Source organism: Triturus cristatus, chromosome 1_2 (assembly GCF_964204655.1).
Source record: "Triturus cristatus chromosome 1_2, aTriCri1.1, whole genome shotgun sequence".
Classification (NCBI taxonomy): Eukaryota; Metazoa; Chordata; class Amphibia; order Caudata; family Salamandridae; genus Triturus; species Triturus cristatus.
This window is the reverse complement of record NC_140580.1, coordinates 823,308,945-823,335,354: the sequence shown is the minus strand read 5'-3', so window position 1 is coordinate 823,335,354 and position 26,410 is coordinate 823,308,945. Positions and strand designations below refer to the sequence as shown.

General features: G+C 45.9%; 1 protein-coding gene across 6 annotated transcripts in view; it reads right to left on the bottom strand.

The window, feature by feature from the left end:
- Positions 1-26,410, bottom strand: part of RNF207 (ring finger protein 207) — a 1,105,462-nt gene that overhangs the window by 69,971 nt on the left and 1,009,081 nt on the right. For all 6 annotated transcript variants that reach the window (XM_085608881.1, XM_085608879.1, XM_085608885.1 and 3 more), the window contains 2 exons: positions 23,068-23,253; positions 9,250-9,301 (listed from right to left, as the gene is read on the bottom strand). In XM_085608881.1, coding sequence (XP_085465007.1) covers positions 9,250-9,301; positions 23,068-23,253 — 238 coding nt within the window. The remainder of the gene's footprint in view (positions 1-9,249; positions 9,302-23,067; positions 23,254-26,410) is intronic.

The window sequence follows — 26,410 nt, the reverse complement described above, 5'->3', positions numbered from 1 at the left end:
TGCCTTTGAAAATTTGCACCTGAGCATAATTAAATAAAAGAAACAAAAGAGGGAATATACTGGTCGAGTCAGTGTTGGTGAGCCAGGGGTGCAGCCTACAACCTTTGAAAAAGAGCGTCTGCTTGAAACGCGTCAGGGAACGGCTGAGACGCGGTGTGAATCTGGGACTTCCCTTGATCTTTACTGGCCTCCTGGGAGTGCGGTTCAACTAGGGGCAACTCTCTTTCTTCCCACAAATAGCCTTGCATCCATATTAACGACTCCACTATACAGCTTGAATAAAAGCGTCAACAACATATATATGCTGTCCATATCTCTGCGAACATTAATCACATAGTGAGTGATAGTCTTGAAAATATTCTAACCCCTATACCCCAAATTATCATGTACTTTACATGGCCTCATGGGTTCCTTAAATAGATTCCTTAGTTAAGACATAGCGGTCGTTGCATGGGAGCCACTCAATCTCATTGGTGCAGCTGGTGCGCTCCTGTGCCTCCTTTAACCACACCAAACGTCCAACATGCAGCTGTAATTTGTCTCAGTTCGAATCATCCAAGCCGAGATTTTAGACAAATAAGTACGCTTGTGTCGCATGGTCTCTGTCTAAACCAATACATCAGAATAAGCGGGAAACGTTCCAGTCTGCAAGCAGCATCCTGTACAGGCTTCAGAGGGGACCTCTTCATTTTATACATTATTTCTGGGGTATATTAAATCCGATGAAAATATTTAAATTAGAGCGGTTACAGCCTGACAGATTTCTAGTGTCCTGGCAACCATCATGGTCTCAACCAATCACCATTCACTCCTGCTGTTTCCACTGAGTGTCTTTTTCTTTTCTCTGCATCTTAAATGGGTTTTAATGCACACTTATTCTCTGTCACATCGAAAACCCGCAGACATTCAAGTTGAGTTGAACTTTGTAATGGGGTTTAGTCTCTCCTTACATGGCTCGAGAGCATGGCGAATTGCAAAATTGTATTTTATGCACATCAAACGAAGTATTCAAATCTGCATGCAGTTTGATGTGTGGGGACACGCAAATATCAATCCTGTTACAGGGTTCACAGATATTCAGTTTCGAGACTGAGTAGCCAAGAGATCACCCATAACTGCGTCATCTTAGTTAGCCTCTTCATCCATGTGGTCCATGTCAAGGTCTTGAACCAACATTCCAACGGCAACCTGGAAACCGGAGTGAGACTTGTATTCTTCCTGTTATATGCCGTTGGTTCATAGCTTTCTCTTGTGTTATATAACATTTGAGTTTTTTCGTGAGCTTTTGTATTTTTTTATGCTTTCGTTTGATTCTGTTTTATAACCTCTTCCTCAATCGAGGCTTTACCCAACAATGGAATTTTGTTCTCACAGTGACAAGAGAGCAAGCAACCTGTGAAGGTGGTGTTAGGAGTTCCTTTACAGCGAATTGGGGACTCCAAGTACACATTCTGTGGTTTAGTACACAGTCTGTGGTTTTAAATATTCAGACATGTCAGACCTTCACGTAGTTATCAGTGTCAACAGTATGCTTATTGTATATCGATAATTTACAATAATATAAAAAAAGTCAAACATTGAAAAAATGAGAACCCTTTAATTTTTTAAAGAAAAAACTACATTTTGTAGTATCCCATTCAAATATAAATTTCAAAGTTTCTTTATTGCTAAACAAAGCATAATTGAAACAGCAGTTGATGTTACTAAAAGTCTGAGATGAAAATAAACTATTGTTCCAGATAGCTATCTCCTTGGAGTGTTCGCGTACATTTTTCTTCTGAAAGCTATAGCTATTGAGGCTAGCGGTTGCTGTGACTACAAGAAATAGAAATGTTTGCAATTCACTTTCTAGCATGGAGTACTATAGCCATGCCAGTGGACGGTGTAGTGCTTAGTAAGGCAGACCAGGCCCTTGGCATCAAATGAAGCGAACGACCCAGCGGATTTATCCAATTACCAGTGCCGCAAATGGCTATTGTTTTCATGATCCACCCTCCTCTCTATATAGTTGGTGATAGTTGAGAATGTACATAGTGTGGCATATATGTTCATGAACTTACCTGTAAAAGACAATTTTGCTTTCTGGTGGATACTTCAGCCTGCAGGTTCCTCGCCTTTGAATACTCTAGGCACCCAGTCTTGACCTGGAAACTTTTCACACATCTCTCCTTGCATCTGTAGGGCGCGCTGATTCCATGTCAACAGCAGAAATGGTGCCAAGGTGATGTCACTAGAGCCATATATTTAGCTCCCACTTGGGAATCCTGACGTCAGTTCTGGGTTTGTTTCTGCAAGTTCAGCGTTTCTCTCCTCAGCTCTTGGAGAAGATTTTTGTCTAAAATTATTTTACTCTAGGGATACGTCTCCGCCAAAGAAGTTTAAGTTTACCTGCACATGGTGTGATGTCATTGATAACCATTTTCCAAGTCTTCTAAGGGAACAAGGCATGGTCAAAAGGGGGTTAAAAACACTCCTTTTCGATCAGGAGATCACAATCCAAGTCCTTGTTCAAGGCTCCATCCTCTCCAGTGCTGAGGTTAGTGGTGTTCTTTCCCCTCTGGCTTTGCTGATGTCACCAGCCCGGTTTCTGCTCTGCACCTTCCTGTGCCGAGGGTGATGTTAACCATAGTTCTGGTGCCTGGTACAGATCAACCTTCTGTCTGCTGGACATGTTCAAGAGAGCGCAGCTCCCTCTGGTGCATTTGTTTGCCCCATGGGACTATTCAGGGCTCCACTCGAAGTCCAGCGTTTGGTGCCATACGGGTTCCCCCTAGTGCCATCTCACTTCGGTCCTCGGCCGGGCTCCTCTTCAGAGCTGGCCGTGTGGATGGCACTGCAGTCAGTAGCACCGACTTTGACTCTACACACAGCTGCCAACACCAGCGACACCCCTGGGCCTTCCTACATGCTTCTGACCTCACCGGTTCAGGAACCACTCTTATAACCTGTAAAGAACACGTGTTCTAGAAAAGAAGCTTGGTGCCTCTTGAGAAGAGAAGTAGCAAGGAGGAGGATCTGGTGCCCATAGGTTGTATTGGAATAATATAAACAATCTCTTTGGGTCAAACTGCAACCAGCAGTCCTCAGATGGCTATGGGGAGCCTGATGATGCTAACCTATTACCCACCTCCGACTCATGGCATTTGATGGCCCTTCAGAATGTGTCTGACATTAATATTGTCTCAATCCTTGGTTTAGCATCTGTGAAAGGGCTTCTTGTCATACAGTGCTTAAGAAAGCAACTGAGGTGTTTGTACTCCCTATTCTATCGGTGGGGTACTGACTGATGCTCTACAGTTCAACATCACTACTCTCGAATCTCTGCTTCTCTTTAACAAAGCCCTTAAAAGCTGTAAAGGATCCATGTTCTTAACCTTTATCATACCCAGCGGTAAACCAGACAGCATTCTGCTACAGACAGTCTCTTGGAGACCCAGCTTTCTTATTCATCCATCCCTCCTCAGGTAGTATGGTGGTTCAAGTCTCCTCCACTACTAAGCTGAATTCAGGAGCTTCCTCTACCTATGCCCATCTGAGAGGGAGGCCTAGGGTTATGCTCACTAAACACAACTTGCCTTTTGGGCGGTTACTCCCACATCTTTTGGGATATTGCAGCACTGGAGGTACCTAATCTACAGTAACACCACAGAGGCCATTTTGCAGAGAGAGTCTGTGGTGAATAGGATGCTTCTTTTCACATCAGAGCGGGCCTGGACACAGTGCAGTAATTGGGAGGGTCATGAGCTCTTCTGTTACCCAACTGAGACATGCATGGCTGCCCTATACAAAATATATTGATTAACATGCTTTTTGACTGAGAGGTGCTTTTTGGCCCAAAGGCAGACAAATGCTTAAATGTTTCAAAGAGTGTAGAGACGCTGCAAAATATGTAGGAGACCTAAAGCCTTCAGTTGAGGCTTTTAATTCTGACAAAGCAAATCCGCACCAGCTGGTCAACAGTAGCATTACCCATTTTCTACGATCACACAGGGTCAGGAGCAAGGGATTTGATTGTCTGGTCCAGCTTCCTTTTTTCTCCTCTTCCCCTGCACCACCATGGAAACCAAACTAGCTTCTCTGTCGGAGGATGAGTTTCTATAAGCATGTAATGCCGTTACTTTAGACCAGCGAGTCCTGCAAATCATCGCAAAGGGGTTTACTCTTCCAGCAGTAACCTCCTCAGTTCCCTTCCCCACATTTCCATACTTCAGAAGATTATCCGCAGACCCTGCAAACTGAGGTGGTGCCCCTGCTGCAGAAAGGAGTAATGGAGTAGCTACCAGAGCAGGAACTTGAGTAGGGGTGCTACACTCAGTACTTTCTTGTGCTCAGGAAGGACAGCGGCATTTGTTTGATCCTAGACCTCAAGCTTCTGACTTGATACCTGCGCAAGGAGAAGTTCAGAATGCTATCCCTCACTCAGGTTATGCTAGTGCTGGATGCGGAAGATTGGATGGTGTTTCTTTACCTGCAGTACATGTGCTTTCATATTGCGATCCTTTATTCATATTAGAAATACTTTTTGTGGTCGGTTCCACTCGTTACCAATTTGCGAGTCTTCCCTCTGAATTGGTTTTTGTATCTTGAGTCTTCAAAGTGATGATGGTGTGCACAGCCCATCTTAAAAGGTTGGGCATCGCTGTGTTTCTGTTCCTGTGACTTGCTGCTCAAAGCTGATTAGCCACTGTTGGTGTTGCACCACCTGCAGATGACTGACTTACTGCTGTAGACTTATTTATGATCAATGTACCCAAGTCCCCTAGAATCTCCTGTTCGTAGAGGATACAACCTTGCTCCAGGCATTCTCTCCTCCTCAGAGAATCCATGACCTTCTGGATGTGATTCCGATGTTTTGGGTGAGAGCGCGGATTCCGGTCCTGAAAGTCTTAAGCCTACTCTGTCTGACTTCTTGAATCCTCCTGGTCCTGTGCACATGCTGGCTTATGTAGGTCCTCCACAACCACAATGTGGTATGTCAACAAGCAAGGAGAAGTGAGGGGTCTCACCTGCCAGTAAGCGCTAATGCCCTGGACTTGGTCACACCAACATGTGCCATGGATGGTAGCCAACCATCTATCTTTTAATGTCAGAGTCAACAGCCTAGGTCACTATCATCTTGCCGACCACAGGTGGGGTTTTCATCCAGAAGTGGCTTAGGACTTTTTTTGACCTCTGGGGCCTGCCTCAGGTGGACCTTTTTGCAACTTGAAGCCGCATCATTTGCCTGACCTTCCGTGCCCTCTACCATCTGTCTCGGGGATCCTTGGGGGACATGCTTCTGTTGAAGTGGAAGTTTCCACTTAACGTTTCCTCCCATAATTTTTGGTTCCTTAGGTTCTAAAGAAAATTTGCTTGGACCGAGCCTCCAGTGTTTTCATCTATCCGAACTTGACAAGAAGGGCGTGGTACACAGACCTCCAGCACATATCTCTGTGTGCTCTTGTTTTTTTCCCGTTAAGAGTAGACCTGCTCTCCCAATTGAAGCCAGGTCCAGCACCCCAATCTCAAAGCATTACACCGTCAGACATGGAGATTGGGCTGAGCAATCTGAGTTCCTTAAGCTTCCACTGGGGTTGATCAGTGTGATCCTATTATCTTGTCGCCCCCCCTACTTAGTCTGTTTATTCTGGGAGATGGAATACATTTATAGCATGGTGTACAGGCAGGAACATTAATCTAGGGAAAGTGACCGTGGCTAACTTCCCACACACAGCTCACGTTGTCTGAGAGTCAGCAAAGTTGTGCAGTTGGCATAATCAAGGATTATATTGGGGGTTTGTCAGCCCTTTTCTTTCTCTATACAGGGCCAAAGATCCTTGTTCAAGTCCCCAGTGGTTGACCCGTTTTTAAGGGTTTGATAAATTAGTTTCCACTAGTTCCATTTGGAATGCCTCCATGGGACCTGAATTTAGTGTTGACATTCTCAATGAGTGCTGGTTGGAGCCTCTGTATAGTTGCCAGTTGAGGTTACTTACTCTGAATTTGATATTTTTGGTTGCAGTTACCTCTGCTCCTTGTATTAGCGAGCTACATGCCTTGAGTGTTCGTCCACCTGTATATGCTTCTTTCCAAACAAGCTCATACTGCAAACTAAAATCCCACTCTTACCTAAGTTAGTGACTACATCTCATTTGGGACAATTGCCCACCTTCTATCCAAAGCCCCACCCCACCAAGGAGGAGTCGTCGTTGCATAGGCTGAGCCTCAGGCCGGTGGTAAGCTATTACAATATCTGTAGGAAAGTGATTATATCGGACGGTCAGCTCTTTGACGGGTACACTGGTAAGAAGTAAAGCACGGTGATTCAAAAGAGAACACTTTTCCTACTGGATTATACAGTGCACAAGGATTGTTACTCACCAGCAAAGAAAGAACGGCCTAGGGCAATCGGGGCCCATTCCACCAGTAAAAGTCTTCCACTGCGACCTTGCGTAGAGGTGTGCCGGAGGTGAACATTTGTAGAGTGGTGAAATGTGCATCCCTCCACACATTTTATAACAAGCATTGGTATAGCCAATAGGTCTTGCTTTTGGGACCTTATAAGTATTTAGCTATGCACCACAATATCCTTGGTGCAACAACATCAACCTGCGCATGGCTAAACACTTATAAGGTCCCAAATGTGAGACCTATTGGCAATGCCAATGCTTGTTTTTTGTAGCCATCACCTCTGCATGTACACTAAGGGAGATATGGATCTTTATTTTCATCTAATTCCGTACTTCGCTTTCTTTCAGAAGATCTTGTTCTTTGTCTTTCTCCTGCCTCTTTATCCAAGGTTAATTCTGAATTTCACCTTCAACAAGTAATTGTCTCACCATATTTATGAAATTCTCTTTCATCAGCTGAGGACTTTACTCTACATTCTTGCAACGTTGGGAGAACGTTTAAGTGCTCTGAGGTTTCTTGCCCTGACTCACTGAAGTCATTTGAAAAGAGGAATTACAGCCTTTTGGACTCTGGCTGGAGATGTTTCTTTTATTGTTGTTCGCCACACACTCACTTGGGCTTCCATAGGTGTTGTATGTGATTTCATAGAAAACGATTTAATGAAATACTATTATTTAGAAAACATTTCTACCTAATGGAAGTTTTCAGAAATCAATTCATAGAAAGTCTTTTTTGAGAAACTAGTTTCTGCAAACGTATTTTTAGGGTATAAATGAAGACGTTGCAGGACTTACTTTCAGAAACATTTTTGTTAAAGGTACTCATTTCAATCCTTTATGTCAGGGGACATTATTTTGGATTTATATCTTATACATTGTCAAGCAATTACTTTGGATGCTTTTAATTCACTAATACCTTGCTACCCCTAAATACCATTAATATCTGTCCCTTAAATATGCCTCCTCACGCATACACTATAACCATCTCTGGCACTAATCTCTCATCATTCTGAACCCTTGAAGCCCTTTCCACTCCTAAACTCTACCCATCCCTTAACCTAAATCACCCTCTCCATTGCTAAATTCCACCCATCCCTGAAGCCTATGCAACAACCCAACTCTTAATTCCTTAAAATCCCACACCACCCCTAAATTCCACTCATCCTTGAACCCTAAAAAGACCCTCACCTCTCCTGAAAACAACCTATCTGTGACCCCTAAAACCCCTCACCACCCCTAAACTCCAGCATCTCTGATCCTTAAACTCTTTCTACATATAAACTATTTCTGAACTCTTAATACCCCACAAAACCCTAAACTCAGCCTATTCCCAACACTAAAAACTGTTCACCATCCCAACACTCTACCACCACTGATCCTTAAAAACACTGACCAGTATTAAACTCCACCATCCGTAAAACCTAAAAAACCTCAGCACCCCTATATGCCACCAATCCCTGAACCCTAAAAATCACTTACCACCCATACACTCCACTCAACTGTGAACTCTAAAAAACCCTCACCACGCTAAAATCCATCGATCCCTGATCTCTAAAAACAAAAACCCTCACAAATCTAAACTCCAACTATCCCTGAACCAAAAATCTTAATATGTGTATATGATTTTGAATGTTTCCTTAAAATGATCTTTTCTTTAAAATGTTTTCTTTAACTTTTGGTTTATTTCTATTTCCTTAAAAATGATTTTCCTTAAAATAGTTTTTCCATGATCTGGTCTCCTTCAAAGCGGTTTCTCAGTTTTCGTTTTCCATTTATTTTCATACATAATGCCATAGGCTTATGTCAATCATTTAACGCTGCAAGTGGTAGGTTGTGGTACTCCTTTTGGTTCCACTGTTCTAGGCTCTGTATCTGTATAAACCTATTTCTTTAATTGCTTTTTTAATATTAAACTTTCTTGCGTTCATCTCCAATCAGTTGTTCTGTGTTCCATCAATGCATTTAATTTCCTTGATGTGTGCTGACTCTTAGGTACTGAGACGGTTAAGAGAGAGATAAAGTAGTAGCTCCCAGAGTACTCACCATTAATCTTGATTATGTTGACTTCTCTATTCTTCATCGCAGTCCTGCTCCTGTCCCTCTCTTGGAGTGAAGTACATTGATATACATTATTTCTTAGTATATTCAGGAAGTTGTAAAGGAGACAAGTCCTTTTATCCTGCTTCCTAGCAGAGCTTGGAGGTAAGAGCTTTTTAGGAACCTGTGTCCAGGATGAAACACCCTTACTCTTTAGGACTGGGACATGGAATAAAGAACTCAGTGTAATAAAGACTACCAATAATTATCCAGGCATCGCAACTTTCTATGTATGTAACTATATAATTATACATCTGGTATTATCTTTATATAGACCCAGGCCAGGGACAATCTCTGAGTTAGTACTCTCATACCAGGGACAACTGTGAATTAACATACAGAAAATCTGCGCAATAGGTACTGTTACATTCTCAAAACTATGGTTATCCATGACTCCAAATTATATCACGAGGAGCCTGATCTACAACTATGTACAGATGCTGAACACAGATATTTGCTCTTTAAACAAATGTCTGCAATGTATTCACTTTCTCGCAATTGTTTGCATGCATTGCAGACAATGTAGCATGGGAACATGGAATGGGACTAACCCACTACCCTGTGTCTCTGGGCAGGTGTCCTCACCATGCCCAACACTCAAGGATTTGAGTATAAAAAACATTAAGAACAATAATTGCGGTTGTGCAGGTTGTTGCTCAAATCACACAAGCCAAATATGTTATAAGCAACCAAAACAGAAATAAATATCTACATTTATGTAAAGCAAAGATGTTAGTGCACAAAACTTAACACAAGCAAATACCTTCATAAATTTCCTGTTCATTTGCCACTCTTTGATATGTTTCCTCCCAAATCTAGAAACAAAAACAGTTCACTAATAAATGGATGTCAAATACTAAAGAAATGGAAGAATATCATCATTAATTTAGAAGCACCGAATTATTCAGCAGGAGAATAAGGATCAAATATGTTATCACCCCTTCTATTTAATGTACGAGTTACACCCCGGGCAGTTATCCTTCAGACACAAGGTCAGATGTGACATCAGCATGCTGATGATACTGAGATAGAGGTGTTTTATTTAGAGATAGGTGACAACAGAAAGTCTGGCACAAAATGTTAAATCCAATGTCAGCACCTCTAGTAGCCTAGTCACCCAATTAAATGGTGAATATGTAGCAGACGTTTCAAAGGAAAATAAATTTCCATTTGCACCATCAGGTCTGCAAATGTATGTTGCTGCTCTGCCAAAGGCGGTGGTAGTTCAACCACTCACATTGGCTGTGCATATCATCCACCATGTTTGGTACAGTCAGCACTGTGCAGTTTTCCTGAACAAGTTCACTGGTTTCTGGGTTTCGGTTTGTGTCTTTTGTGAAAGTTTTAGGGCCCGATTAGGATTTTGGGCGGTCAGAGGATCTCTGCCCGACATCCTGGGTTTCCCTCCGACTGCCGTATTTTGATGACGCCAGTCGGAACTTAACCAGCGGGGAGATTCCGCTGCTCTTCTGACGGGCTCTGTGAGCCGTCGGAACAGGAGCTGAATAGTAATCCAGTAAAGAAATGGAAAAATGCTTATAGGCATTGTTGCATTTTTAAAAAGAGTATAATATTTTTGTAACGTCTTTTTGCATACAAAGAACATTTTCCTTAAAAAGAACTGTGAAATATTATATTGCATTTATACATTTATCTAGATTATTCATTAAGTATTTGATTATAATGCAGAAAGATTAGATTTTAGTAAAACCGCTTTCTTTGCAAGTTGGCTTCTTCACTCACCAAACAGTCCTTGCAATATAATAAAAACTATGCAACTCATGCATAGTCCCAGGCAAAATATGAATAATTTCCTTTACAGAAAATATGCAAACCACCCTTAAAAGTATACAAAATGATACATAGTTACGAGAAATGCTGAATCTGGTACCTTCTACACACAATGGACGTGAGGACACATTTTGTACTAAAAAAACAGGGTTACATTGTGCATAAGGCAATTTAACAGGCAGCCAAATTGCATTATAGAATGCCTGCCAATTTTTCATTCTTTCCTTGCTTGTTTGCATTACTTGTTTTATGTCATCCCTTGCCCTGAACACACTGGGTCCCACTTCTGTGAGTGGTGGGTGGGCGTCATACCCGACAATATTTCTAATGAGATACATAAGAGATGTTAAATAATTTTATTTTTATTACTTGGCAGTAGCATTACTTTCTGATGAATGCCAGTTTATAACTTTAGAGTAATTTCCTTAAATTTAGCAATATATGGTGCAGTTCATTAGCTCAGAGCTTCCATTGGAAGAATGTTGTTTGTTTCGCTAAACTTATTTGGGGCTGGTATTCGCAGCTAACGGTTCCTGGGTTGACCACGTGGTGCATTGCAGGAAAACGTTTTCTAAAGCCATCAATTCAATCTTGGTCTCCCTCAGCCAAAACGGACAGGGGTAGTTTTAGCTATTAGGAAAATGTTTAAATCCCAGTGTACTCCGACAGCAACATATGGTGCAGAGGTCTGGGGCATCACAAAGAGTAACAGCATTCAGTGAGAAGAAAATAGATTCTGTTGGGAGCACCGATCTCTGCATCACAATAGGTTTGCCATAGCGAATTGAAATTCTTTTACATTGAAGATTATATAAGGGCTCGCCCTGCCATATTCTGGCTATCAATTTGGAAAAACCCAGCAGCGGCCCTCACCAGAGAGATAATAGTAGATTGTCTCAAGTGTGAGAAGGGAAGGGATATACTGTGGCTTGCTGCAGTCAGGGAGAGTTTGAGTAGCGTGAACTGTGTGCAGGTCTTTTTAAATCCCACCGATTTAGATGGCATGAACAAAAAAGATCTTCGGGAGGCCCTATATGCACACTATAGCAAAGCAAGACATGAAAGGGAGGCCCAGAAACCAACCGTCGTTAGGTATAGGTCTATTGAGGATGCCGCCCATATGCCATCTAGTTAACTTTTAAAATGGATAGGACGCTGGGAGAGAGGACTCCTCTTTCGTTTAAGGCCTGACACAGTAAAATTCCTACTTTGTTTCCCCTTGGGGTATAACGCTAATTTAGATCAGTTGCCATGCCCTTGTGACAGCCGGTGCGGGCAAACGATGCTTCACTTTCTATTCTTTTGTAACTTTTACTCTAAATATGCAAAGTGGCTTTTGATACCATTTTTAAAACAAAATTCTCCTATCCACCTTGAAGCAGCCTACATGAAAACCCTCAAACTGGAAGAGGATGAATACATTTTTTGTGTTGGCTCCTTTTTGAAAGTTGCAGTACATGCTCATAACACAATGTGCACTTTATGAAGGTTGTTCTTAATGATTCTATATTTATATTGTAAATACGATTAATGTGAAATATATGAATACTTTTTATAGACCTGTATTCTTAACCCCTCATTATGATTAAGTACAGGCATAAACCAAAGGGCCCCAATTGGGAAATTGTTCTTTATGATGTTTGAATATGATTTTATTTTATTTTACAGTTTTTATGATCAATACAACTTGAGTACTATTATGCTGCTATGTGACTTGTGCTTTTATGGATATATTTGTATCCGAATAAAGATTTCTGAATTGAATTGAATTAGCTCAGAGCTTCCATAGGAAGAGTGTTTTTTTTTTCGCTAATAACTTTAGCTCAATTTGACAAATCTTCCTCAAACTTTCCAAAATAAAATGTGTCCACCTAACCTCCTTTCTGGAAAGTTTCAGGGCGATCTGTCAAAGGGATGCCAAGAAAAACAGGGGTTCCAAAATGCTTCTCCCCCATGCAATTTCAATACAGCATATTTGACTACGATACATAGAAAACGGGCAAACAAAATAACCCCAAATTTGGTAGAAAGGAACAATCTTTACCCAGAAAGCGTGCTTTTGTTATTTGTTCTGTTCAGTTGTTTTTGAGAAAGTAAGGTTTAAAAACTAGAGATATCTGGGCCTTGACCGGAAACTCAAAACAGAAAATTAGAGTGGTTGGGGCCAGGGGAGGGGTACCCTGACTCTCTGGCCTTATGGGTGGTCCCAGAGGGACCCCTGCTGGGGCCAAAATAAATTTTAAAAAATGCGGCCAATTGGGCAGATTTGGATAACTCCTGAAAGAGTCCCACCAAATCCAGCACAGCCACCCATGTGCTCCCACTGGACCAAATAAAATATAAAGAAAAAGGAAGAATGTGTGGTGGTGTTCGTGGACGGTTGGCTACTCACAGGGAGTTGGCCACCCGTGGGGCTAGGTGCAGGGCTTGGCCATTGGAATTATTATTTTTATTTTTTTAAACCAACGGCTAAGAAGTTCAAGCACACTCAAGGCCCATTATGCCAGCCCCTGCTAGACACTGCCTTCAAATTGTACAGAGTTCTTCACGCAGATCCTAGCCCTCACCACACTAAAACCCCATTATGTGGGCAAGCCCGAAGTACATATAGCCTTCACCGTGACCAGAGATTTCCAAGCACAGCCTAGTCTATTACCACACCAAAGCTCCATTATAAGGGCAATCCTTTACTATGCACAGCCTTCACCCTGTACAGAGCCCTTCACGAGCAACCAGACCCTCAACACACCCAAGCCCCATTGCATAGGCAAACCTCTACTACACACAGACTTCAAACTATACAGAGATCTTCATGCAGAGCCTAGTCCCTCCCCATGCCAAAGCTCCATTATGCAGACATGACCCTACTACACACAGCATTCATCCTGTGCAGAGATCTTGATGTAGAGTCCAATGTCTTACCGGACTCAAGCCCTATTATGTTTTCAAGGCTGTACTACGCACAGCCTTTGCCCTGTACAGAGCCCTTCACGTAGAGCTCAGTTGCTCACCACAACCAAGCCCCATTATGTGGACAAGTCCATACTACATGCAGCCTTCACACTGTACAGAGCCCAGTTCCACACCCCAACCAAGTCCCATTACATGGGCACGCCCATACTACTCACAGACTTTAAAATGTACAGAGTTCTTCACACATAAGCTAGTTCCTCACAACACTAAAGCCCCATTCTGTGGACAAGCCCCTACTGCACACACCCTTCACCCTGAGCAGAGAACTTCATGCAAAACCCAGTCCCTCACTGGACTCAAACCCCATTCTGAGGACAACTGCGCACAGCACTTACCCAAACAGAGGTCTTCACGGAGAGTCTAGTTTCTCACCACATCCAAGCCCCATTTCATTGGTCAGTGTCTACTACATGTAGGCTTTAGCCTGTACAGGGGCTTTTACGTAGAGGTCACTGCTTTACCACACCCCAGCTCCATTGCGAGGACAAGCTCCTACTACACACAGTCTTCACCATGTACAGTGGTCTTTAGAGAGAGGCCACTTCCTTATCACTTCCTAGCCCTAGTATATGTGTAAGCGGCTAGTACAGACAGCCTCTGTCCTGTACAGAGGTCATCACGGTGAGTCCAATCCCGCAAGCAAAGTCCCAAGATGGCTGCCAACAATACCTGCTTGAAGTGTTGGCAGCCAACCAGAGCAGTGCATTTCCCTGCACAAGCTCTCTTTGTTCGCGAAGACTCCGCGGCCAGCGATATCACTATAACTTTAAACTTACATTTCTCAAAAACTGCAAATCAGATTTACACCAAATAGTCAAAAGTCACTTCCTTGCACCAACATCTATCTCCCTGCCAAATTTGGTGTAATTCCGTTCTGCAGTTTGGGCTGTAGCTGTGGCTAAAGGTTCCTATGGGAATTAACATTACAAACGCAACCTTATTTCGCGCCCCAAATTCGCTCTCACCACTGCACGTATCACCCTCAAACTTTCCCAATCAATAGTACCCAACGAACAAGTTACTTACCTTCGGTAACGATATATCTGTAAGAAACATTAGTTAGTGTTAGATTCCTTGCCTTAGAATATCCCCAGGCATCAGACTTGATCCGGAAAGTTTTTGCTAGCAGTACCTCTGCGCGTCAGAAAGTGGTGTCGTGCGGCTCCGCGTCCTTTGCTGGCGTCGTATGCGCCGAGATGACGTCACGGAGACTGCTTAGGTGCCACCCATGCGTGCTGAAGCCAGTTCTGTACACGACTTTCCGCGCCAGGAACGCAGAGCCATGCAAGACACTGACCACTGGTGCATAAATCTAGGGCCCTAAAAGGGATTACCTTACCCCTAGAAATCAGTTCGCAGAACGGGGAAGATGGGTGGGACGGTAAGGAATCTAACACTAACTATTGTTTCTTAAAGATATATCATTACTGAAGGTAAGTAACTTGTTCATCTGAAAGAAACACGTTAGTGTTAGATTCCTTACCTTAGAATAGATACCCCAGCAATACCAACCCTGGTGGTGGGTCTGCGAACTAAGATCACACCAGAAAATCCCAGAGAACAGAACAGCCAAAGAAGCAGTCTCTCCGGACTTGGCTGTCAAGGCAATAATGCTTGGTAAAGGTATGCAGCAAGGACCACGTAGCTGCCTGACAGATATCCTGCAAAGGGACTCCCGTCCCAGAGCAGTAGTGGCTGCCGTCGCCCGAGTAGAATGGGGCACGCAGCCCCACAGGAGGCTCCTTTTTAGCCAAGGAGTAACAGGCTTTAATACACAGAACGACCCACCGAGAGATGGTTTGTTTGTGCACAGCCCGACCTTTCTTGGCGCCCACGTAGCCAACAAAGAGTTGATCATCCACCCGGAAGTGTTGTGTGCACTTCAGATAGAACGAGAGCACACGTTTTGGGTCCAGGCGGTGGAGCCTCTCTACCTCTTTCGAAGGATGCAGAGGCAGAAAGAAGGTGGGCAAAGTGATGGTCTGCCCAATGTGGAAGGGCGTGACAACCTTGGGCAGAAAAGAAGGATGGGTCCTTAACACCACCTTGTCCGCATGAAGTGAAAGGAAAGGAGATTTAGAAGAAAGAGCCTGGAGCTCTCTCACTCTTCTGGCAGAGGTGATAGCAACCAGGAAAGCAGTCTTTAAGGTGATAAGACGTAAAGGACAGTTGTGAAGCGGCTCAAAGGGAGCGCACATCAAATAAGTCAACACAAGATTCAAGTCCCACTGAGGCAACCGGAGGGACCGTGTGTGTAATGCCTTTCTAGAAACGACTGACAACAGGGGACTTGAAAAGAGAAGGCTGATCTGGAAGCCTTAAAAAAGCGGAAATGGCCGAGAGATAGCCCTTGATAGTGCCCAGAGCAGAGCCCTGCTGGGCCAGAGAAAGGAGGAACAGAAGAACTTCTGAAAGAGGGGCAGAAAGGGGATCCACAGCCTTCGCTGTGCACCATGCCACAAATTCATTCCACCTGCAGGCGTATACTGTTTTAGTGGAGGGACGCCTGGCTGCCAAAACAACATCACAGACTTCGGCAGGAAGGTCAAAAGCTGTCAACTGTCGCCGCTCAATCTCCACGCATGGAGGTGGAGGCTGGACAGGTTCGGGGGAAGGACCGTCCCCTGCTGCTGCGACAGAAGATCCTCCCGAAGAGGCAGCCGGATCGGAGGACAGATTGCCAGACTGAGTAGCTCAGGATACCATACTCTTCTTGCCCAATCCGGAGCCACAAGAATGACTTGGGTCCGGTCGTGCCTGATCTTCTTCAGCACTCTGGGCAGAAGTGGTATAGGCGGAAAGGCGTACAACAGACCGCAACTCCACTCGCGACGAAAAGTGTCTCCGAGCGAGTGCCTCCTTGGAAATTCCAACGCGCAGAATTAATGACATTGTATGTTCTCTTCGGTGGCGAATAGATCTAACCAAGGCTCTCCCCACTGCAGAAAGAGACCTTGCACCACGTACGAGGTCAGACGCCATTCGTGATCCAACATGCATCTGCGGCTGAGTTCGTCCGCCCTGGCGTTCAGGGAGCCTGCCAGGTGTTGAACCACCAGAGACATGCCCCGATGTTACAGCCATGTCCAGAGGCGCAGAGCCTCCTGACATAGGGTCCACGACCCCACCCCGCCCTGTTTGTTGCAATACCACATGGCGGTGGTGTTGTCAGTGAACACCTGCACTACCTGTCCCCAGACAGAGGGAAGGAAGGCTTTCAGAGCAAGTCGGATCACCCGCAGCTCCAGAAGGTTGATATGGAGCTGGGAATCCGCCGGAGACCAGAGGCCCCTGATCTCCGCCTCTCCCATGTGGCCACCCCATCCCAGGAGGGACGCATCCGTCACCACTGTGAACTCCGGATGGGGAAGGGAGAGGGATCTGCCATTGACCCAATTGCGATTCGTGAGCCACCACTGCAATTGACGTGCAGTGCCCTCCAAGAACTGGACGTGATCGGACAGGTTGCCCTGATGCTGTGCCCACTGAAATTTCAGGACCCACTGCAGAGCCTGCATATGCCAGCTGACATGTTGCACTAGCAGGATGCAGGAGGCCATCAGGCCCAGGAGCCGGAGGGTCATCCTGACTGAAACCCGGGATAGAGGCTGAAAGATCGGAATCATAGCCTGAATATCCCGGAACCGCTGTTCAGGAGGATAGACCCGAAACTGCACCGAATCTAGAACCGCTCCGATGAACTGGAGCTTCTGAGAGGGACTCAGGTGCGACTTCGGCACATTGATGGAAAACCCCAGCAAATGCAGGAGGTCGGCCGTAGTCTCGAGGTGGGAGACGACCATTTGGGGCGAGCCCGCCTTCACCAACCAGTCGTCTAGATAGGGGAAGACTGAGACCCCCGATCTGTGCAGATGAGCTGCGACCACCGCCATCACTTTCGTGAGCACCCGAAGGTAGCTGGTAAGGCCAAAGGGGAGCACGGTAAACTGAAAGTGCTCATGGCCCACCATGAACCGCAGGTAACGTTGGTGGGCCAGCAGGACGGGAACATAAAAATAGGCGTCCTTCAAGTCCAACGCTACCATCCAGTCTCCTGGATCGAGAGCAGACAAGACCTGAGCCAAAGTCAACATCTTGAACCTCTCTTTCCGGAGGAAGCAGTTGACGTTCCGGAGGTCCAAGATGGACGCAGACCCCCTTTGTCTTTCTTGGGGACCAGAAAGTAGTGGGAATAACAACCACTCCCTAATTCTGGCCCAGGAGCGCACTCGATGACCCCCTTGGTTAAGAGGGCCATGACTTCCTGCTGGAGAAGTACCAAGTGTTCACCTGACATGTGGTGGTACTGAGGTGGCATGGCTGGAGGGGTGGACTGACAGGGAAGGGAGTAACCCCTGCGGATGATCTGCAACAGCCAATTGTCCGATGTGATAGCGTGCCAGTGGGGGAAGTGACGGCGGATCCTGCCACCCACTGGCGTGGGGTGCCCCCCAAAGCTCGGATTTGGAAGGTTTGGAGGTAGAGGCAGCGGGGCGGAGATGGACTGACCCCCACGCTGATTCCCAGACCCGCCCCTGCGAAAACTGCATCCATGGCCGCGCTGAGGATGGGTCTACACAGGGTTGCTGAAGGAACGTGGCCACGAAAGGAACGAAAAGCAGGAGTGGCTGGGCTTTTCGTGGAAAGACCTAAGGACTTGGCCGTGGCCCGCAAGTCCTTAAAACGCTCCAGCGCACTGTCGGCTTTATCGCCAAACAGGCGAGTGCCATCAAAGGGCATGCCCATGAGTGAGCTTTGGACACCTGGCGAGAACCCGGTAGATCTCATTCACGCGTGGCGACAAAGCGCCACAGTCGTAGCAATTTCCCTACCTAGTGAGTCTGCGGTGTCCAAACCACACCAAATGGCGAACTTAGCCGCATCTTTACCCTCGGCCACAGCTTGGGACAGCACAGCTTGGGTCTCTTCAGGACACTGAGGTAATACCTGTGCAACTCTATCCCACGCCGCATGGGAATAGTGGCCAATAGGCAGGCGGTGTTCACCAACCGCAGCCCTAAGCTGGCCGAAGAGAACAACCGCTTGCCGAACTGTTCCAGCTTCTTTATCCGGCGATGCCATGGGAAAGGCACTCTGGGATGTCGAAGCTTGGATGACCAGGCTCCCGGGCGTAGGGTGAGTGTTCAGAAAGGCAGGGTCACCCGGCGACAGGCGATGAGGCCTGACGACGTTCTTATCCACAGGAAACCCTGTGGCTGGCCGCGACCAGGTGCCCAGTAAGACGTCAGTGAGGGCGTCATTAAAATGCAGCAGGGGCTCTGACGAAGTGGACGCCGTCTGGAGCACCTCAGTGAGGAGATTCGTTTTTAGGGCCACCGTAGGGAGATCAAGCTTGAGGACCTCAGCTGCCCAACGGAGCACCACCGTGTAAGAAGCGCCCTCCTCCATGGTAGGCAGAGGAGAGGCAACCCCTGGGTCAGAGGAGACATCAAGGCCGCTGGCCTCCTCTAACTCATCCACCCAGTCCTGCTCAGAGTCACGCTGACAAGCAAGATAGTCCTCGGACCCCTCCCAGTCGCCCTCTACCTCCGCCGTATGTGGTACAGACTGCGGCGGCAGGGACCGGGGAAGGAACAAACGGTGCCGGATGGGGCCAAACCGGCGCCGTGTCCCAATGCGTATCCTAGGTAGGGACAAAATGGTCCTGGAACCTGGGCAGGGGTGGAAACAAATGGCATCCACTGTGGCGCCAGAGGCAGAGCAGAGGGTGGCACTGGGGCCGGAGCCGGCAGCGGGGGACCTTGTGGCACCGTGGCCAGAACCAGCAGCGCAGGATCCTGCAGCGCAGGAGCCGCCGACGGCTCGACAGGATCCTGGCACGGGACCGCGGGGCGCAAGGGCGCACCGGCGGGAGCCCAAGGCCTAAATAGGCGGTCCATGGTACCAAGAAATTCTTGCACCTGGGCGGGAGTCGCCGATGGACCTGCAAAAGGTGGGTAGGCCGCAGGACTCCTGGGCTCTGAAGGAGCCGCAGGGGCAGAACCCCTGTTCCCCTCGTCCGCATCTGGGGAACGACAGGGGGACGTAGGAGAGCGACAATGCTTCTTCGAATTCTTTTTGTGTCGTCTCTTACCCGAATCCAAGGGTGAAGACTTGGAGCCCGAGGAGCGATGGTAGCCCCGTGAGCGTTCTCTAGAGCGGCCCCTGGACTGTGAATGGCGCTGGGACGAGTGCCAGACCTGAAGCAGCTTCCGGCGCCGCTCCCTCAAGGCCTTCGGGCCATGGCCAGACAGTCCATACAGGACCGGGAGTTGTGGTCGCTCTCCAGGCAGTAGAGACAGATGACGTGGGGGTCCGCCACCGGCATATTGTGACAGCAGGCCCCACAAGACTTAAAACCAGGCATCCCTACGTGCACCAGAGTAGACTCAAACTTACAGGAGACAAAAGTCTCAAAAAGATAGTCAAAAAGTGACTAAGGTACCTGCTCTAACCAGATCTGCGCTTACAGGCGCAGAAAAAGAAATAACTTACGTCAGCGCGCATGGGTGGCGCCTAAGTAGTCTCCGTGACAATGCCACCTACTGACGCGCAGAAATACTGCTAGCAAAAACTTTCCGTATCCAGTCTGACACCTGGGGATATTCTAAGGTAAGGAATATAACACTAACTTGTTACTTTCAGATGTGACACTTTTTTGGCAAAATTTCATGCAGGTTAGTCAAACGACGCCAAAGTTATAACCAAGTCACAAAATGCTTTTCCTATGGAAACTGGGTCCTAACTATAACTACCTACTGGCGAAATAAAGTCATTAATTTTACACAAAGTCTAAAATAGTTAATCTGTGTTAGGGGATTATAGCAGTGAAAATGAATGACTTAATTTGCCTTTTTAGGTCTCTCCTGGTGTTAGCAGCGCGCATGCGTCGCTCTCGCCATGAAAGGGCCTTTTGTAATCAATTCAATTTTGGATGGGGACTTAAGCCACGCCCTTCTTTTCCATTGGCTTGCGTCACCGTTTATGTTCTACGCTGGCGCGTGGTTGGCAATCGGGCTGTTGGGTTACCGCCTTGTCCACTTTTAGGACAGCCCATGTGGACAGCCCGAAGCCATCTTTGTTCCCGTGACGTGACCAGAGGAGAGCGCTGTGTGCCATTGTCGCGGTCGGCCCGTGAGCCTGAAAGCGCTGTGTGACTGAAAGCTCCGTGTGCCCGTAAACACCGCCGCCCGCGAGCTGCAAGAGCACTGTGCTGCCTTCACCGACGCTGGCCCAGAGTCTGCCGCATTCAGAGCAGAACTGGGATTGGCGCGAAAGCAGAGTGTCACCCGGCAACGAGGAGCTCGTCCAAGAGGAGCCGCGCTAAGTTCCTGTGATCGCAAGCCGTCGCCTAGCAACCTGGAGCTTCCAGCGCCGAACTCTGGGTGACCACAACATTCCCTAACCAACAAGTATTTGCTATTAATGTGCCCTCTTCCTCCATCAGTGTCACCCCTTACACTCGTTTGTGCCGCTCGACTGGCGCTGTGGCTGAGTGAAGCCGAGTGGTATACCCAGTGCTGTACAGGGCAAGACAGAGTGCAAGCGAGGCAACAGAGCACCGCTGTGCTGAATTCTATCACACCCTACCGACACAAATCACACCACGGCACCAACAGATACCGCCAAAAATCACCTGACACATCGCGCACCGCAACAGCAGCTCCCTGCCCACCCGCACAGTAACTGCTCTCTCACACACATTCTCTCTCCGCTTACACTGCTGTGTCCTGCGCTGTATCGTGAGTGGAGCGGGGGCTACACCAGCTGTGTGCGCGTTACTTTGGTCTGGATGTGAGGTAAACCTGCTGCGGTTGCTGGGGTGCATGAGGAAGTATATGTGTTGGTTGGTGTCTGAGGGTCGGGGTGAAGAAAGGATTGCTTGCTTAGTGTGCTTGCAATCGTACAACGCATCGGTTTTGTTTCCTTCAATAACTGTGATAAGCAGTTAGTGGCAATGTGCCTTTTCTATAGCGCGAGACTTAACAGAAGGCAGCGGAGCGCTGCACAGGGTCAGGTATTCACACAAGCGTTCACTTTTTGCAGTCCTATCTTATCGATTGTCTCACTTCCTCTCGTTGGTTATCTGGGGACCCATGTGGTCGGGCCTGTTTACCTTAACTTTTGGTGTCCCAGTGGACTCTTGCTTTCTTAGCGATCTCGCTTTACTTGCATTGTTTGCCCTATTAGCAATGTTCGCACACACCTCGTGGTGTTCTTATTTCCCTCGGTACATTGTCCCACTCTTCACACCGGGTCTTGTGTTCAATTTAACCAATATCGCATAGTGTTTTTTTTGTCCAAGTACTGTCTGTACCCCCAGTGCAATGAGTGGGTAAAGAAACTAATAGCAAGCTTCTATATAACAAGGAAATATTCTAGGTGAAAATAAAAAAGTAACCGAACTACATACCATACAAAAAAAATCAAAAATTACACTCTTATTATTGAAGAAGTATATAATTTTGTTTATTTATAAATCTTTAATTCATTTTGTTAAATTTTGTTTATAGAAAATATATATTGACAAAAAAATAGTGTTAACTAATAACAATAAATACAAAGATTATGTACAAGGATGAAAATGAAGTAAGATAATTTATCATATTGACACAAAAAATAACATTTCCACATTCTTAACAAATTAGATGGAGCAAGCAGTAGATGAAAACTTGATAGAGGCAAGCGGTAGATGTGAGCTACGTGCGTTTCGGCACTACTGCCTTCATCAGGGCACCGTCTTTTGTAATAAAGTTTTTGTGAATGGAAACTTGAACAGAGAATGAAAATCAATATGAGATTTCCAAATATGCGTCTAAAAGTTAGTGGCGAAGAAAGCTCGCAATCCTGCAGGTTCCTCTCTGTATGGGTATTTAAAAATGGCCGCAGCTCATAAATAACGTAGGTAAATTCTGCACTTAAAAGTTCAATAAATAATTGTTTAGCGCTCGTATCAGTTACTCAATATACGATGTGAGGCATTATTCACGATATCCAAAATACGTGTCAGTACTTTCAGAAGTTCAAAGACCAGAGATGTAACTTGTCTGTAGGAAGCTCTGTATTCTGATAATTACGTTGGATGTAAGCATAATAAAATCGGGACGACTCCGTATTTACTGGAGCTTTGTGTCTCCGTTTAGTTCCAGCGAGAATCCACCTGGATATCAGCAACCCGCTGTACTCCTTTTAAACGACCAAGAGCAATGAGCCAGGCTCAGCAGTGCCCCTCGACCCTCCCCCTGCCCTCGCTGTGCTTCCTTGGAACCTTCTGTAGTGCTGGATACCGAGTGTATGCACACTTTTAAATATTTAAATAAATAAACTGCGGGTGGGGACATTGAATCGACAATTACCTCATTAGCTTTAGTAGCGGAATAAGACTGATTTGCAAATGCTTTTTGTTTTCATGTCAGTGACCGACCAGACAGGGCATAAAACAGGCCCATGAACAGCCAAAACAAGCATTAACAATACAATAGGTCTTGCCTTTAATTAAGTTAAAGCCATTTGCGTTGCTAATGGTATTGTATAGCAAAGCAAATGGCTTTAACTTAATAAAAGGCGAGACCTATTTCATTTTTAATGCTTGTTTGATAAAGGAAATGGTTTTTAATGATGATGAAAAGGCTGCATAATTTGTCTGACACAATATAAATATTCTGATAGCTTCCATTGTGTCTTCAGCTTTACCTGTTTGGTGGTCTCTCATCAACCTTCATGGAACAAAACGTCCCATTCTAGCATTTCTGTGCTCAAAAGGCCTTTTGAACATTGGAATACTACATTTACATGGGCGAATATGAATACCCCCTACCTCTTCAAAGGCTGTTCGCATCATTTCCACAGAGGAGTACTCAGAGGCGATCTGCACATCCACTTGGAGGGACTTCTGTAGGATCTCACTCATGATGTCAGTCTTGATGAGGGAATGGTGTTTGGTTAGGTCCCTGTGCAGCTCTTGCACTTGATCCTTCAGGTTCTGAATCTCTATTTGTAGGGTCTGTGGAAAAAATACACAATTCAATGAAACAACTGCTTTTGTAGATTAATGAAGTATTTGCATATTTTTCTCTGGAGCAGGTGTAGATGAAAGTGTCTCAGGCTTCCTAATAGTCTGAGGTTTACTCTAGTATAAGTTAAGGCCAGGATGCAGTAATTTGTTTTCTGTGTTCGGTTACGGTGCTCTGCAATGACAGCCACAAAGTCAAACGGGCAAGGTATGGGGATTAGCACAAATCAAGACTCATGAGCCACAATACATTGCTAAGACTATTTCACTGCTGTCATATTTATGAAGGAATAGATGACTGTGACCCCAGTCACATACTGAGCCTTTACATGGCAATGTGGATCATCAGACTTGAACTCATTTGGGCGCGTTTCATGGATATAAAAGAAAACATGCTTGCAAGTGTTTTTCTTATTCTGGGGGCAATCCCGCGGCGTAAGGGTCGAGCCCTTCCCCTCTCCTGGAAATGTCATTTTCTTACCCTTTGCCATTCACTGGGAGGGAACATTAGGCGCCACTCTCCCCTGAGTGCCCCAACAAGGGATGGAAAATTGACATCAGATAAAATGAAAGCCGGTTTTTCTTTTTTTTTGTTTTCTTTTAACTGCCTACCATGCCCGGTAAAAAAATATTTGAACGGCTAGGCACCCTTTGAAAGGGGAGGTTAGCCTACTTCAATTGATACCGCCCCACAAATAATTACTGCAAAGGGATCTCGACTGGGTCCATGATGGGTTCATGATCTCCGAGTAGGAATCCTTCTACTAAGTCACCATAGTAGACAATTCTCCTCCAGCATAGGGGATAACCCCCAGGGGGCCAAATTAATAGAAGGGAAAAGGTCCCTTATAAACCAGGGAAGAATGACAACAGCCATTTTTGTTTATTTTGATTCGAGAACATGGACATAAAGTCACCCACTGAGCAACATTTTCGTAAAAGGAGGTAACAAAAAGCAATGGTAAAGGCGAGAATCTCAACTTTTCAATAGTGCCATCCCCCAAAAGATTCCTGGTCAGTCAATCCCCATGGAAGCATCCTACACTACGGCCACTCGTGAATTATTTGATTGGGAGACAGCACCACTGAAATCAGGGCTATCCCCCAGAGCCAAAGGATTTGTTAACCAATCGGTACTTAACCCCTCCCTAAGTTGCCTGATGGGCACCATTTTTTTTCCATGCGGTCAAAGACAGGAAAGGCACCACTGGAAATGGGTGACACTTCCAAATGGATTTCTGCTCTGGGAATTGTGGCTGCACCCCTCCCAGTTTTTTACCATACATACGATAAAGGAAGCACCAAAACCGACAAAAAAACAGCTAAGGAAATATATGAGAAAACAGTAAAGCACAAACACATTCAAAGACAATAAAGCGCTAAGGCCCTCATTATTATTGGTCCACAAAAACTGGGTGCAATTTACACCTACACAAATTTACAAAAGCACAGACTGCCGCAGTTAGCAGGTGAGTGATATTTGCAGGTGATTACGTTTTTCACAAACAAGATTGAGGAATTTGATGAGGTGTTGAATCTACATATTACTGGGTGCATAAAACACCATATTGTGCACTTTGCTCTCATTTTTGTAGCAGGATTGTATGCTGCAAATTGTTGGAGCATACTCCTGGATTGTGTGACATTCGTGCCTGAATGGACTTGCAAATGCGGCGAGCGCAAGGTAAGTGTTTTTATTGATTTATTTTGCCTATTCCGTCGTCTGTCACTACCCCTTCCCCACCCACCGCGCTTACCTGCACCAGCCGCAACTATTCAAGGGTTCTCCTGCACAGCCCTTGCGCTGTGCTTGCAGAGTCTTCTGTACGTAAAAAAAAAGTCTTAAAAGGGGGCTCGAACCTGTCCCTTGCTTACCTGAACTTACCATTGGTTTTTCCTGCAACCCTCTAATTTATGTGCTTCTGATCGGCCAGCACATCATCTCCACGTCGGCCGCTTCACACCCGCTCTTGCTTTGCTGTCCTTGCTTGCCGTGGAACTTGGACCAAGTACAGCTTCTGGTCACTGGCTACTGGCCAGTGTCCTTCCACTGGCTACTTAACTGGGAAGGTACTTTTTGTTTGCATTTCCGAACAAGCACTCCTTACAAGTGCATCTGCAGGCCATCTTCTCTCCCATTCCATCTGCAACAAGCATTGGCATAGCCAATAGGTCTCGCTTTTGGGACCTTCTAAGTATTTAATTATGCAGCACAATATCCTTGGTGCAACCACATCAACTCTTGCGTGGCTAAACACTTATAAGGTCCCAAAGGCGAGACCTATTGGCTATGCCAATCCTTGGTGTGGTTGTGTGTGTGGTTGTGTGTGTGTGTGTGTGTGTGTGTGTGGTTGTGTGTGTGTGTGGATGTGGTTGTGTGTGTGGATGTGGTTGTGTGTGTGGTTGTGTGCATGTGTGTGTGGTTGTGTGTGTGGTTGTGTGTGTGTGTGTGTGGTTGTGTGTGGGTGTGTGTGGTTGTGTGTGTGTGTGGTTGTGTGTGTGTGTGGTTGTGTGTGTGTGTGTGGTTGTGTGTGTGGTTGGGTGTGTGGTTGGGTGTGTGGTTGGGTGTGTGGTTGGGTGTGTGGTTGGGTGTGTGGTTGGGGTTGTGTGTGTGTGTGTGTGGTTGTGTGTGTGGTTGTGTGTGTGTGGTTGTGTGTGTGTGGTTGTGTGGTTGTGGTTGTGTGTGTGTGTGGTTGTGGGTGTGGTTGGGGTTGTGTGTGTGGTTGTGGGTATGGTTGTGTGTGCAGATTTTAGTAGTTGGCTTTTCTAGCTTCTGGGAAATTATGGGAAAGTTCAACAATGCTTAAAATCCCGTCAGTATTTTTCTTCCATTAATTGAGGCCTTCCAGCAGAGCAGCTTTTCAATTAGGCTGAGCATAATTGAGGCTTACCTTGACAGCATGCATGGAAGGCTCACACAAAGCTCCTCCAAGTGTTAGTTTGATTTGAAAGGGTTTTGGCAAATCACTTAATCTTCTTGTGCCTATAACAACAAATGAATATGACCTTGTGTAATGTGGCCCCCTGGGAGATGTAAGGTTGCAGACCAGTCTTCCCCCGGGGGTTTTCGCATGTTAGGGCCGGAAGGAAACGGCTGTTGGGGTCAGAGGGTTGGGCTGGGGATAGGTGGAAGGGTATAAAGAACAGG